The sequence below is a fragment of the Monodelphis domestica genome, chromosome 7 (assembly GCF_027887165.1).
Source record: "Monodelphis domestica isolate mMonDom1 chromosome 7, mMonDom1.pri, whole genome shotgun sequence".
Classification (NCBI taxonomy): domain Eukaryota; kingdom Metazoa; phylum Chordata; class Mammalia; order Didelphimorphia; family Didelphidae; genus Monodelphis; species Monodelphis domestica.
This window is the reverse complement of record NC_077233.1, coordinates 189,756,485-189,769,361: the sequence shown is the minus strand read 5'-3', so window position 1 is coordinate 189,769,361 and position 12,877 is coordinate 189,756,485. Positions and strand designations below refer to the sequence as shown.

At 37.0% G+C, this 12,877-nt stretch overlaps 1 protein-coding gene across 3 annotated transcripts in view; it reads right to left on the bottom strand.

The window, feature by feature from the left end:
* SMC2 (structural maintenance of chromosomes 2) overlaps window positions 1-9,904 on the bottom strand; it is a 55,440-nt gene extending 45,536 nt beyond the window's left edge. Inside the window, exons 1-8 of one of the 3 annotated variants that reach the window (XM_056806207.1) lie at window positions 9,803-9,904; window positions 8,977-9,230; window positions 7,709-7,941; window positions 6,074-6,223; window positions 5,120-5,242; window positions 2,027-2,065; window positions 310-420; window positions 72-116 (exon numbers count right to left, since the gene is read on the bottom strand). In XM_056806207.1, the coding sequence (XP_056662185.1) occupies window positions 72-116; window positions 310-420; window positions 2,027-2,065; window positions 5,120-5,242; window positions 6,074-6,223; window positions 7,709-7,876 (636 nt within the window). In that variant the 5' untranslated portion in view covers window positions 7,877-7,941; window positions 8,977-9,230; window positions 9,803-9,904. Of the gene's footprint in view, window positions 1-71; window positions 117-309; window positions 421-2,026; window positions 2,066-5,119; window positions 5,243-6,073; window positions 6,224-7,708; window positions 7,942-8,976; window positions 9,231-9,355; window positions 9,527-9,802 lie in introns of those variants that run through there. The other 2 variants (XM_056806205.1, XM_056806206.1) reach the window with 2 other exon arrangements.
* Window positions 9,905-12,877: the final 2,973 nt, after the last annotated feature.

The following is a 12,877-nucleotide window of genomic DNA, read 5'->3' as shown; positions in this document are numbered from 1 at the left end:
TTATTTCACCTCAGAGTCTCATTGTCTTAAAATTAATCCCTCAAGCATCATTTGATCTATTTAAAACATACCTCTTTCAATTTGTGAAGTGTTGGAGTAATCTCTTCTGTTAGTATCTAGAAAATTAAGAATTACAACTTCATTAGGGTAAATATAAAAGGAAAAAGCAAATATTTTTAGGCAAATGAAAGGAAAGAGGAAAATCACATCTAAATCTATACCAGTTTCTCCATTTCTATGCCAGAAGAATTCTAAAGGCAGAATCTTAATAGTTGCCTTATACGAATTATCTAATAAAATATTAACTACCGTCTGAATTTCTTTCAGCTTAGCCTCCTTTTTTTCTATAGTTTTCTGGGCAGCAATTTTTTTGCATTCGTACATCCTGGTTCCAGCTGCTTCTTCAATCATGGATAAAATCTGGAATGGCAAAAGTTTTAAGTAAATATTTAAGAATTTAAAGATTCTGTGATTATCTCAATATAATCACAAAAGGAATAGATAGCTCTTTTGGCCTTAAAGGAAAATAAAGGCTCTCGGTGTAAGCACATTTTCAACATAACACAAAATTTTTCAGATCTTTTTTAAAAAAGGACTATTAACATATAAAAACACCAGGGAGCAAGGAGGAAAATAAACCTGCAAAAAGCTTTGTGTGAGCCTCAACTAAGCCACGTTTATTGCTTAGAATAGTGGTGTCAAATTCAAATAGAAACATTTTGCCCATAGCCACAAACTGACTTAAAACACCACAAATTAACATTAGGCTGTATTTTATTTTATATATTTTGTTAAGCATTCCCCAAAGACATTTTACTGCTTCCCGAAGCATCAAATCACTGGTATGCAGTCTGGTCTACAGCATGCTTATAAATGTACATCTTGTCTATTAGGGATAAGTTAAACTCCAAACCCAAATCAAGGCTAATTTCTTTAGTATCTTTTTTTCTCTTCAAACGGCCTACTTTCTTAAGTTTCTGTTCTTGATCTGATACCCAATATTCTATTTAGCACATCAGAGTGCACCCAAATAAACAATTTTAGCAGCAGAGGTAAATTCTTTGATCTTCTTTCTCTATAAATATAGCCAAGTTGTTCTGAAAAGGCTTACCATTCATTCTACTCTAAACATAACCATTAAGCTACTCTAATTGAAAAGTAATTTATGCCAAATCTTCCCCATATAATTCTTACTCCCCTATCAATAGTATAAGTTCTGAGGCAAACATATAACACTACTACAGGAGATGATGCCATTGGAACACTGTTATAAATAGATAACTTCAAACATTACAGTAGAATTTCTAAAACATTAAATATGGAATAGTGAAGATGTAATAATTATAATGCTACTACAAAATGAACAACACATCAATCCTTTCAATCACTGACTCCTGAAATACAGGAACTATTTTCTTCACTGAAAGCAAAAATGTTATTTCAGAGAACATAACAGTCCTCAACTTAAAGTAAGAAGGGGTTCTCCTACTTGCTAAATAATGAAGCCAAGAAGGAGGAAAAAAAGGGATCAGTCTTTACATACCTCCTCAAATATGCCAGGCACTATATGCTAAGCACTTTTACAAATATTATCTCATTATTAATTCCATTTTACAGTTGAGGAAAATAAGGCAGACAGCAATTAAGTGACTTGCCCAGAGTCACAAAGCTAGTGTTTGAAGCCAGATTTAAATTCAGATTTTTCTGACTCCAGACACAGTGCTCTACCCACTGCCCCACTAGGCATCTGAACTACATTCACACAAAATTCTATTATCATCCCATTTGTTATTAGTTATTCAAGGGGGAAGGAGGGGAGTAGTAACTGAAGCTCTCAATCTAAAATTACAATTTCAAATTTTTTTGTAAAAGTTATCTTAATATATGGGATAGAACTAAAAGAAAAACCAGTTACCCAAAGATCATTCAAAATGATCAAAAAATCCAATATAATGTTCCCCAAAACATAAATTGATTATCATTGTCATTAACCCCCTTAATTTTATAATTTATATAATGCTCTTACTTCTGGAGGCTTCATATTCAACACTTTAGTGATTCGACCCTGAAAATAAAATAGAAAAACATGTTCAAAGTATACCATCATGGAAAAGCATAATGTATATAAAAGGAAGGAAATGTCATAATGTTTTTTTTTTGTTTACTGGCTGCCTCAACTCTCAGGAATAAAGAAGTCTTTCAGGAAGCCCTTTCCATGATACCTCCTGGAAGAAAAGAAGTATTTTATTATTTTTTATTATTATTTTATTAGACCTTGAGACAAATAGTAATGACCTCCTAGTATTTTTAAAATACGGTATTCCTTTAACTAGAATTATAGAAAATTTAATTGAAATTTTAATTTTACTGAGGCAAGGTAGAATAGAAAACACTGGATTTTGAAGGGAAAAGACCTGCCCTTTAAATCTATGATCTTCCACTTAATACCTGTGTAACCTTAGATAAGACTTGACTTCTATGGATCTCAATTTCCCTCTCTATACTATAAAACCATCAGAATAGATGGTCTGTAAGGTCCCTTCTAGTTCTAACATTCTATGATCCTATGAACTCATCATTTGGAAATGAAGAAATTGAGACTCTTTTGTATAATCAATTCCTGCTGAACACAATATCTCGTGTGTCAGAAACACTTTAATGTCTATTGGCCCAGATGAGACTCTAAAAATGATCTAAGTTCTTTACTTTACAAATTAGAACACAAAAAGCCAGAGGGATTAAAAGATTTGTCCAAAATCACAAAGCTATTAAGTGGCAAAATCAAGATATGAACCTAGGAGCTATCTCCAAATATCAGTCTTGCAGATTACTTCCTGATGCCTATCAACATCCTGGAAATATAAGGCAGATGAATTTTAGTGAGAAAAAGCTGGATCACAGATTTTCAGAGTTGGAAAGTATATAAGACATGAGGTAATTCAACCTATACTTAATCCGTATTCCTCTGGACAACCTCTGTGAGAAATAGTCACCTAGGTTCTTTCTGAAGTCACCTAATCTCAAAGGAAGGAAAGTTGTCCATTTCATTCTTTGATATTTCTGTTTGGAAGATTTTCCTTACATCAAGCTGAAATTCCTCTCTCTGAAGCTTGTACCTACTTCTGACTTCTAAAACTAAGCAGAACAAGTCTAATCTCTTTTCTACATAAGAATCTTTCAGACAACTTAGAAGACATCATGTTTCCCCCTAAGTCTTCCCTTCTCCAGATCAAAACTGCCAAGGTCTTTCAGCCAATTCTCTTATGACATAATCTCTGGATCCTCTCCAAATTGCTAACATCCTTTGTAGAATGTGAAATCCAGAACTGAATACAATACTCTAAATGTGGTCCAACCAAGACAGTGTCTTAAACTATCTTTTCCGTCTATACATCATACTTCTCTTAATGTAGCATAAGATCATGTTAGTTTTCTACCTAAATGTTACAAGTGTCATACTTATTTCCAAATAAGAGGAAGCCAACCTAGCCTATCATCATAAAATTTAGAGTTGATAAATAACCTTAGATATTTCATTCAACCATGATGTAGGAACAAAAGGATCAATTTAACCAAAGGCAATTTCTCTTGGCATGATCCAAACAAAAATCACCTTTAAAGTATATTTTTTAAAAGTCAACAAAACATTTAAATGATATACTACAAAAGAAAAAAGAAAAAAGGTAATTCAGAGGGAAATACTAACAAGAAGGAGAGTTTTGGAACATGCTGAATTTTATACTTTTTACTATATAGTTTACCTATTACATATCATATAATAGGTACTCATACAATCCTCTTTCTCTGTTATTTAAGCAAAAAAGTTTATATTTTTTGTGTCAATAAAAAATTTAACATTTTTATAACAGTACACTTAAATGTTGCTCTAGCACTATACTCAGAGAAAAACCACAAGGTTATTCTATAAGAAAAATTACTTTGTATTAATATTCCCTTAGTAACCAAGGTAACTTGCCTCATATCTATTTATATTCCATAACAGAAATGTTCCACTGTTAGGCATATGCCAAAAGGAAGTCAAAGAGAAACAGAAAGATCCTATCTATGCCAAAATATTCAGAGCAGCATTTTTTGGTAGAAGAAATGGAAATAAAGTAGATGACTATTCATTGAGGAATAGCTAAAAGAGTTGTGATATATGAATACAACTGAACATTCCTACCATGCTATAAGAAAAAGAGACTATATGAATTTAGAGAAGTATGGGAAAACTTGTGTGAAATAATGCAAAGTGGCATAAACAAAACCCAAAAAACAAAATATATCTATAATAACTTAAATATTTCTATTTCTATATATTTTTATATTCTATAAACAACAGAAAATAAATACTGTAAAATTTTAATAACCAAAGTTGGAAGAGATACAATGAGGCATCTTCCTGTTACGTGCAAAGGCACAGGTCTCTGGTTCAGAAAACTACAAAATGTCAGACTTTTTTTGTCATGTTGATTAGTTTGATTCAACTGGGATTCTTTTAAATTATTGTTAGTTATGGCTCTCTGTGGGGCAGAAGCTACATTAAAAAATATAGGTGATATTAAAAAATATATTTATATATGCAAATATATATTTTTGTAAACATAAATGTCTATACTGATAATTATTTTTCATATCTATAATTCTTTCCCCCAAAAATTCCACCTAAATATAGTTAAGGGAAAAAAGGGAATTGACATATAAGAAATAGCTTAGAATCAATATTACCAATACCTCAGTTAATCAAGATATTAGTAAGGAATATTTTTTCTCCTTAGGAAACACCTAAATGTGTCAAAATACAATATTAGGAAACCTCAAGAATTCAATCATTCTAACTGGTGGTAGAGAGGAGGGCATATGAGGTACCAACACAAATACCTATCTCTATCTGGAAGCTATTATAATGTAAAGAATTAGTTTATATTCCAAACAAAAATTTGCTACTAGGCAAATGGAATTACTTCACCATCAAAAGAGAAGAAAAACTGGGTGATCACAGAAAATAGGTACTAACTCTGAAGACTCAAAAGGAAAACCAATACTACATCAGGCATTAACTTAATGATAATCCATACATCACAATTATTGTAAAGCAAATATAAAAAATATAGATTACCTGCATAATGAGAAAGTGAGGATTGTTAACATTGAGTCCAACAGAACAGAAGAGATCTTGAACTCTGGTGTTATTTGCATTTACACCATTGATTAAGTATCTATTTCGGCCACCAATAACCACCTGAAAACAAAACAGAAACACAATCAAGTAGAGTATTATAAATTGGAACACGACTTTCAGAATCACTAAGGCTTTAGAAATCATCTAATTTAGCACTTAAATTTGTTGATAGGTAAACCAAAGCTCAGAGAAGTGAATTACCCAAGGTCACAAAGCTAATTAACAAAGCAAGGACTAAAATGAAAATCCCCTGATTCCCAAGCCAATTCCCCTGTTTAAGGCAAACATAAGTAGCTGTGACAGAAGAATCTTGGTGCAGATTTCTATCTGTCCACATATAGCTGAAGGGCAAAAAGGCCAAACCTAAACAAAACTCATGGTATAATATAATGAAAAGAAAAAGTTGGAAGACAGTAAATAAGTAATAAATGACCTTTAGTGTTTCTTCCAGCTCCAAAAATCTACAATTCAAAAATTCTAAATCTGTGAAAATTATAATTTTGTCCCCAGCATCCTCTTCCTTCAAACTGTCCCTCCATCCTTAGCTTCCTTCTTGTTCATCTGTATCCCCTTCAGAGGCCAACTTTTCTTCTCCCTTTAGCTAACCAGGGCCTTCTTCATATCTTCAATATACTCCATTGACAAGGGAAGGCCAGAAATTTATATTTAAATAAGTTATGATTTGGCAGAGATACCTTGACTGAATTGTATTTTAATTGAAACTTCTTAACAATAAAGTGCTACAATTTAATCATTTACCCTTTACTAAATTTGTAACAAAAGACTTTGCCTCTAGCCTCTACAAACATAACAATATTACTTTTAAATTCTACATTTTTCAGGAAGCCACAAAAATGCTTCAATGTCCACAGAGGCATGGTAAATACCCACCTGTCTTGTAACTGTAATTTCATCATGGGCCTCAAATCCCAAAGGGCTCTGTTTTTTGTCAGAATTATCAAAGGTAATTGACACTGTAGCTTTGGTAATCCCAGCCTGCCCATTTTTATATACTAAATCTTGCAAATTAGAGGCTCGAACCTAAAGTAAAAGGTAAAAAATTTTAAAGTACAAAGATTTCGTTGCATTAATGTGAAAAAAAAAGCTAGATTTCAGTTCCAATAGGAAAACCTACCTATTTATGATAAATTAATTATACATATCAATATTGCTAATTACCAAGAGAATTTATTTTATCTACCTGTTTAACAATTTAGAGAACATTAAACATAAAAAAGTATTAACAGGGCATCAACTGGATTGGATATTGTTTCTGTGAACAGTTCCCATTAAAGAAAGATAAAAGAGATGAAAAATACTACTAATAAGAACAAGTCAAGAAGCATTTATTAAGTTTCTACTATATACCAGACACAATGCTAAATGTTAGGGATACAAAGACAAAAAGTAAAAGTCACTACCTTCAAGAAGCAGCTTACATTCTACTGGCAGAGACAACATATACATAATAAATATATACAAAATATCAAGAGGAGAAATACTAGCTGCTGAGGAATCAGAAATGCTTTTCAAAGAAGTTATTGCTTAAACAGAGTTCTGAAGCCCCAGGGATAGAGGACAACCTGTGCAAAGAGTCACGGACAGGAGATGGGCTGTCATGGGTAGGAAGAGCAAGAAGTCCAGTTTGGTTGGACCATAAAGTATACAAAGTAGAATAATATCTAATAAAGCTGGAAAGGCAGGTTGAAAAAAGGTTTTGAAGGGCCTTGAAACATTAAAGGCAGGTTTATATTTGATTCTAGAAGCAGTAAGAAGCTACTAAAGGTAATCATGAATGGGGGAATGATGTTTTCAGAGTTTAACTTAAGGAAGATCCTTCTAGCAGTGATGGAGGATGGATTACATAGTAAAAATTTGAAGATGGAGACCAATTAGGTATTTCAGTAACAACAGCTGATACATATATATTTCTTTAAAAATTTCAAAGCATTCCACATGCATAATTTCATTTGATCCTCAAAAGAACTCTGAACAGGTTCTGATCTTTTTTTTTTTTTAACCCTTACCTTCCGTCTTGGAGTCAATACTGTGTATTGGCTCCAAGGCAGAAGAGTGGTAAGGGCTAGGCAATGGGGGTCAAGTGACTTGCCCAGGGTCACACAGCTAGGAAATGGCTGAGGCCAGATTTGAACCTAGGACCTCCCGTCTCTAGGCCTGGTTCTCAATCCACTGAGCTACCCAGCTGCCCCCTCTGATATCTTTTTACGGAGTGAGAAAACTCAGCATTAGAGCTTATGTGTATTACCCAGGGTCACACAGTGTCTGAAGCAAAATTAGAACCTATATCTTCCTGACTCCAAGTACAATGCTATCCATTGAACTGTTATTTCAACCAAGCTCAGATGCAATCACATCTCCTCTCAAAGACAAGGTAATTAGGAAAATAAATATATGCAAATGTAATGTAAAAATACAAAAGGGAGTGCAATCAATGATAGCTTGCCATTTAACAATCCAAATTTGACTGTCCTCCAAGTGATGAACATCCCACTACTTCTATTTTACCTGAGATAAATTGGAGATACCCAGCAAGAAGCAGATGGAATCCAGTATGTTAGATTTACCACTACCATTTAAGCCTGTGATGGCATTAAATAAGGGATCAAAGCCATTGACTTCTGTCCTTTGGGCATAGGATTTAAATCCTTCAAGAATAATGGACTTGATGTGCATTTTCACCACTATCTTGAAAAAGGCAGCGAACTTCTGGAAAAGACCAAATGGGCCACCAATCAGTTCTGTGGATCAGAAACAGGACAAAGCAAGTAAACAAATCAAGCAGAATGTTGCTGTCACCACATAGTTGAAACACCAAACCATCTTAAGGACTGACATGAACCTTATAATTTGGGAGGACCAAATTTAGTCAATTCAGAAGCTTGTTTTCCACTCCTTTGGCAGTGTGTCAGTCTTATACACCTCAGTGCCTTCTCCAGGGTCACAAAGATAGGAAACAACAGGGTCAAAATTGGACATCAAATTTAGAGACTCCAAATCTAATGCTCCTTCCAAATTACCTTTTAATTCCAGAAAAACTATTGCAAAGGGCACAGGGACTAAGAGACAGAAGGTCCAGGTTATTGGCTCTGCCACCTAGTTGCTTTATAGCCATGACTAAGTCACTTGCCCCCTCTCTGGGTCTAATTTGCCTCAATAAGGTCTAGCCACTAGACAATCTCTATGTTCCCTTTCCAACTCAAATGATGAATCAATCAATCAATCAATCTATCTATCTATCTCCTCAGCAAGGGAGGGAAGATTACCTTTTAAAAAATAAACCACACCTCAAAACTTGTGTCACCTTCTGAATGGATACTTGATACCTACACCTACCATCATTCCAATTTAAGCTATCTCGCCTTACATTTATAATTACCAACATGTAACAATATAATAATTCTCCCTCTTAATGTACATTTAGTAAGCGCCTACTATATGCCAGTAGGCACTGTGCCTCCGAGTCCCTAACATCCGAAGTTATGCCAATTCTCTACTCCTCAGTGTCTATATCCCTATCTACAAATATAGGCGTTCACATCTTTCTATGCACTACATACCTAAAAACTACACATCCACACTCTTCCCCACCTTCTATGATTACATAAACGTACACAGACTTGCTCTCATTCTCTCCATCTATATCGCTGACATCTAGCCCTACATCCTCCCTCACCGTGCCAGTTAGTCCCGCACATCTACACCCACCGGCGCACCCACACACCCCACCTCTGGCCTTGCTGGGCCCAGACCTCCCCTCCCTGGGCCGCTGGTACCTGGAGGCGTGCGCGGAGCAGGGCTGGAAGGAGAAAACCGGCCCCGGGATAAACAGTTATACTCAGGAGAACCAAGAACGCCCAAGAAGGGCGGCCAAACCCTCGGGTTCCCGCCAGCCCCAAAACCTGCACTTTTCCGTTTCTTTTGAATTTTGGCGCCGGCTGAGGACCCCTAGCGAAGGACCGACTCTTCCCAGAGGTGCCAATGCCAAATGCCTGAACATTTGGCGCCAAGTTTTCTTGCGATTTGGTCTCTACGAAAACAGAAGAAGCAATAGTTAGGAACTAATATGATCCTAGAGGGGTGAAACTCTGGAGAGAACTAATAAAAATGGCTATTCTTGCTCCCATTTAAAATCAGGCTTGTTAACGGACAGACCTGGTTCTTTGCGTCAGAATTCTCCGCTCCATCTTCTTTTCCTTTCCATCCTCTAGCCCCGCCCTTTCAGCCCACAGATATTCTAGCCCCGCCTTCTCATGGTCACCCTTTCCTCTAGCCCCGCACCTTTATATCACCACCATTCCTATTCTAATTCCTCCCGTTCCCCATCTCCCTGTTCCTCCGACCCTTCGATCCATTTCTACTATCTGCCCTCCCCGCCTATAAACCCGCCCCCATGCTCCTCCCTCTAGTCCCGCCCCTTGCATCACTATTACCCAAGGGCAGTGATGGCGAACCTTTTAGAGATGGAGTGCCAGGCCCCGCCCCCACCCCAACCCCCACCCCCAGATAGAGTACCGGTCCTGCCCCCCCCCCAAGAGACCAAGTGCCGTGCTCCACCCCCCACCTCCCACTGAAAGCCCGGTGAAGGACCTTCCCCCTTACCTGACACAGAGAGGGAGAAAGTGCTCTGTTAGGCTCCTAGGCTGAAGGGGGTAAAGTGAGGAATGTCCTCAACAGAGGGGGAGGGGAGTGGCTGGAGCGCTCCGCTCCCCTCCAGCAATACCACCTGTGAACCGCCCACCTTATCCCCTGTGCACTCCCATTGGGCTGCTGGGCAGAGGGGTGGGTGATGTTAAAAAATGTCGTCAGGCATGGTGAAAAGGGGGAGGGGAGCAGCTCAGCCTGAGGCCCTCTGCCTTTCTAGTAATGAACTCTTGGTGGGGGAGAGCAGCTGTGTGCCCACAGAGAGCACACTGTGTGCCATCTTTGGCACCCATGCTATAGGTTCAGCATCACTGCTCAGGGGTGTACAGAGAAAACTCTGGCCCCGCCTTCCCACTCTTTACCCCTTCTCTTATCTAGTTGGCTTTTCATTCTTTCTATTTTTTTGGCTTCTGGAGAGAAAAGTAGATGCAAAATACCCTATAGGAGAGTGAAACAAGGGATTTGCTCTCTCTTTCTGATCATTTCAAAATTGGCCATATAGTCTAAACATTAAAAGTGGTTTCTCTGGCCCCCATCATCTCTGTAAAGCGTGCAGTTAATTCCAATCTTGTCCTTTACAGTTAAGGTTTTCATAAAGCACAACTCACTGGATTGTAGACAAAATAATCATAGTAGCACATACAGTTTGCTAAGCACTTTACAAATATCTCATTTTATCCTCAGAACAAATCTGGGAAGTGGGTCTTATAATTCTCTCCATTTTGCAGATGAGGAAACTGGACAGACTGAAGTTATGTGATTTGCCTAGAATCACATAATCTGTCCTAAATTTGAACTCAGGTCTTCCTGACTTCAGCTCCATCAGTCTATCCACTGTGCCACATACCTGTGACTAGAAATCATTCTGCATAGGGGAATTGCCTGTTTTCACAGTTGTGTTCTTTGTTGTGTTTAAGCAGCCTCACCTCAGCCTGGAGGATTATAGGTTTCTGCATCTAAAGTACTCAATGGCTCTCTTCTTCCTCAGGTAGTCAAAAGTGCAGACAGTGCAATTCAGCTCATCCTGAAAGGTGTGAAAATCACAGGCACATTCCAAAAGGAGAAGTAATATAAATGCTTTGAGTCTGGAAGATGATCCACTCCCTTGTCATCACTTTCACTTCAGAGACAAAAGACCTGAACTTGGATTGACTGCAGTTACATAGACATGATATTAGAACTAGACAACCTTGGATTTGGATCAGTTTTCTCATTTTATAATTGAGGAAACAAGTACAGAAAAATGAAGAGACTAGCACAGATTTAAAGAGCAGAGACAGGATTATAATTCAGTTCCTCCAACCCCAATTGTTTTGTTCCAGGTTCAAGAAATATGAAATTAATGCTCTTGAAAGCTCATTTCCAATATGGAGAATCAGGAAAAACTTAATAAAGAAGGTGGCATTTTTTGGTTAATTTTTAAATTTTCCTCATCTCAGCCTTTGTCTGACTTTATCCTCCTATAGTAATGTAAGTGTACTAAATGTAAGTGTACTCCTTCATGTCAATCCTTTCTTTTCAATGATCTCAACATTGTTATGCCACTCCCTTTAGCCTTGCAGCAGGGGAATTTAAGAGACCACTGTGGTTATTTCTAATAAGTCTTTCCTCCAGTCTTAGACTGACTCCATGGAATAAATTGTAAATTTGTTTGGGAAAAAAGGGTAAGGAAGGGATCCACACACATATACACTGCTGAAGGAAAATTTTGAGACTTATAGTGTGTGAAGAAAATTGAATAAAGGTAGACTGAAGTACATACTCTGAGCAAGATCAGTTTATTAATAGTGATGTGTATAAATGTTAACAAAGCAGGTCATACTGACCATATCAGTAAAACCAGCTTCTCTACTGAGAAAGGGGAGACCCTCATTACTGACACCAGAAAGAAGGGGGTCTTGGTAGTCTTGGAACATTACAATTGACTATACTAAGAAAAGTGAACTAGCATTCAAGTGAGACTAATCATACACCTCTCTGACAAGGGATATTAATAGTTTTATGGAACCTATCTGTCTCTTATAATCTTTGTTAGAGAATCAAAACTAGGAGACTTGCTAGGACAGATGACCTATTGTTTTGGGGGATGGCACCAGGTTAACTTGTTGGGCTTAAAGAAAACAAACAGATCTCTCAGCATCTAGCCGTATGAATAAAAACATTTCTTTTAATTATGCCTTTAAACTAACTTGGAAGAAAAGCAAAATTCTTGAACTTAATTCAAGTTCATAAAAAGGTGACTTGGGGCAGATACTATCTCAATTATAAAAATCAATACAGAATAAAATCAATTACATTATAAAATCAAAACAGTATAAATAAATATGATAGAAATTAGAGGTGATATTAATTTTGATGTTTTGATTGTTAGGAACATGCCCTGAGTAAGTCTATGTGGCACAAAGTCTAAACTCCTCCTCCCTGAATGGGTCACAGAGTTAGCCTCTTCACTGCCTGGTTATCCCTCATGAAGGGATCTTATCAGCCAACAGGTATGCAAACCTTTATCTCCTGTGTATCACTAGTGAGTTTGGTTACTCAGGTCTCATACAAAATTCCCAAGGGCTACTTTCACTGCCTTCTGTTTTTCACAGTCCAAGGAAAGAAGAAAGGAGTATTGGTTCCAGTGCAGGGACAGGATTTTTTAAGTATAGGGAATATTGGGAGTTTCTCAGTTCCTCAAATTTGCTATGCCCAATGGTGATTCACCTAGTTACTACTAGTAACTTCTATGTGTGTGTGTGTGTGTGTGTGTGTGTGTGTGTGTGTAGTGTAGATATATGCAAAAATAAGAACAAAAGCCCATCCCAGGACTAAGCAAAAACTTTCCCTTGCTGGGTCACATAATTGACTAGGCAACAGCCTTGTCTTCTTTGTTCTCCTTGTGTTCTTTGCTGGGCTTGGCCAATCTCACCTCCTACCTAGAAATTGGGGGGTTTTTACATCTCAGTGATTCAAGTAGGCACCCAGAAGACCTCCTCTGTCTCATGTAGCCAAGTGCAGGCAAACCAAACAAGCCAATTTATATGAAAG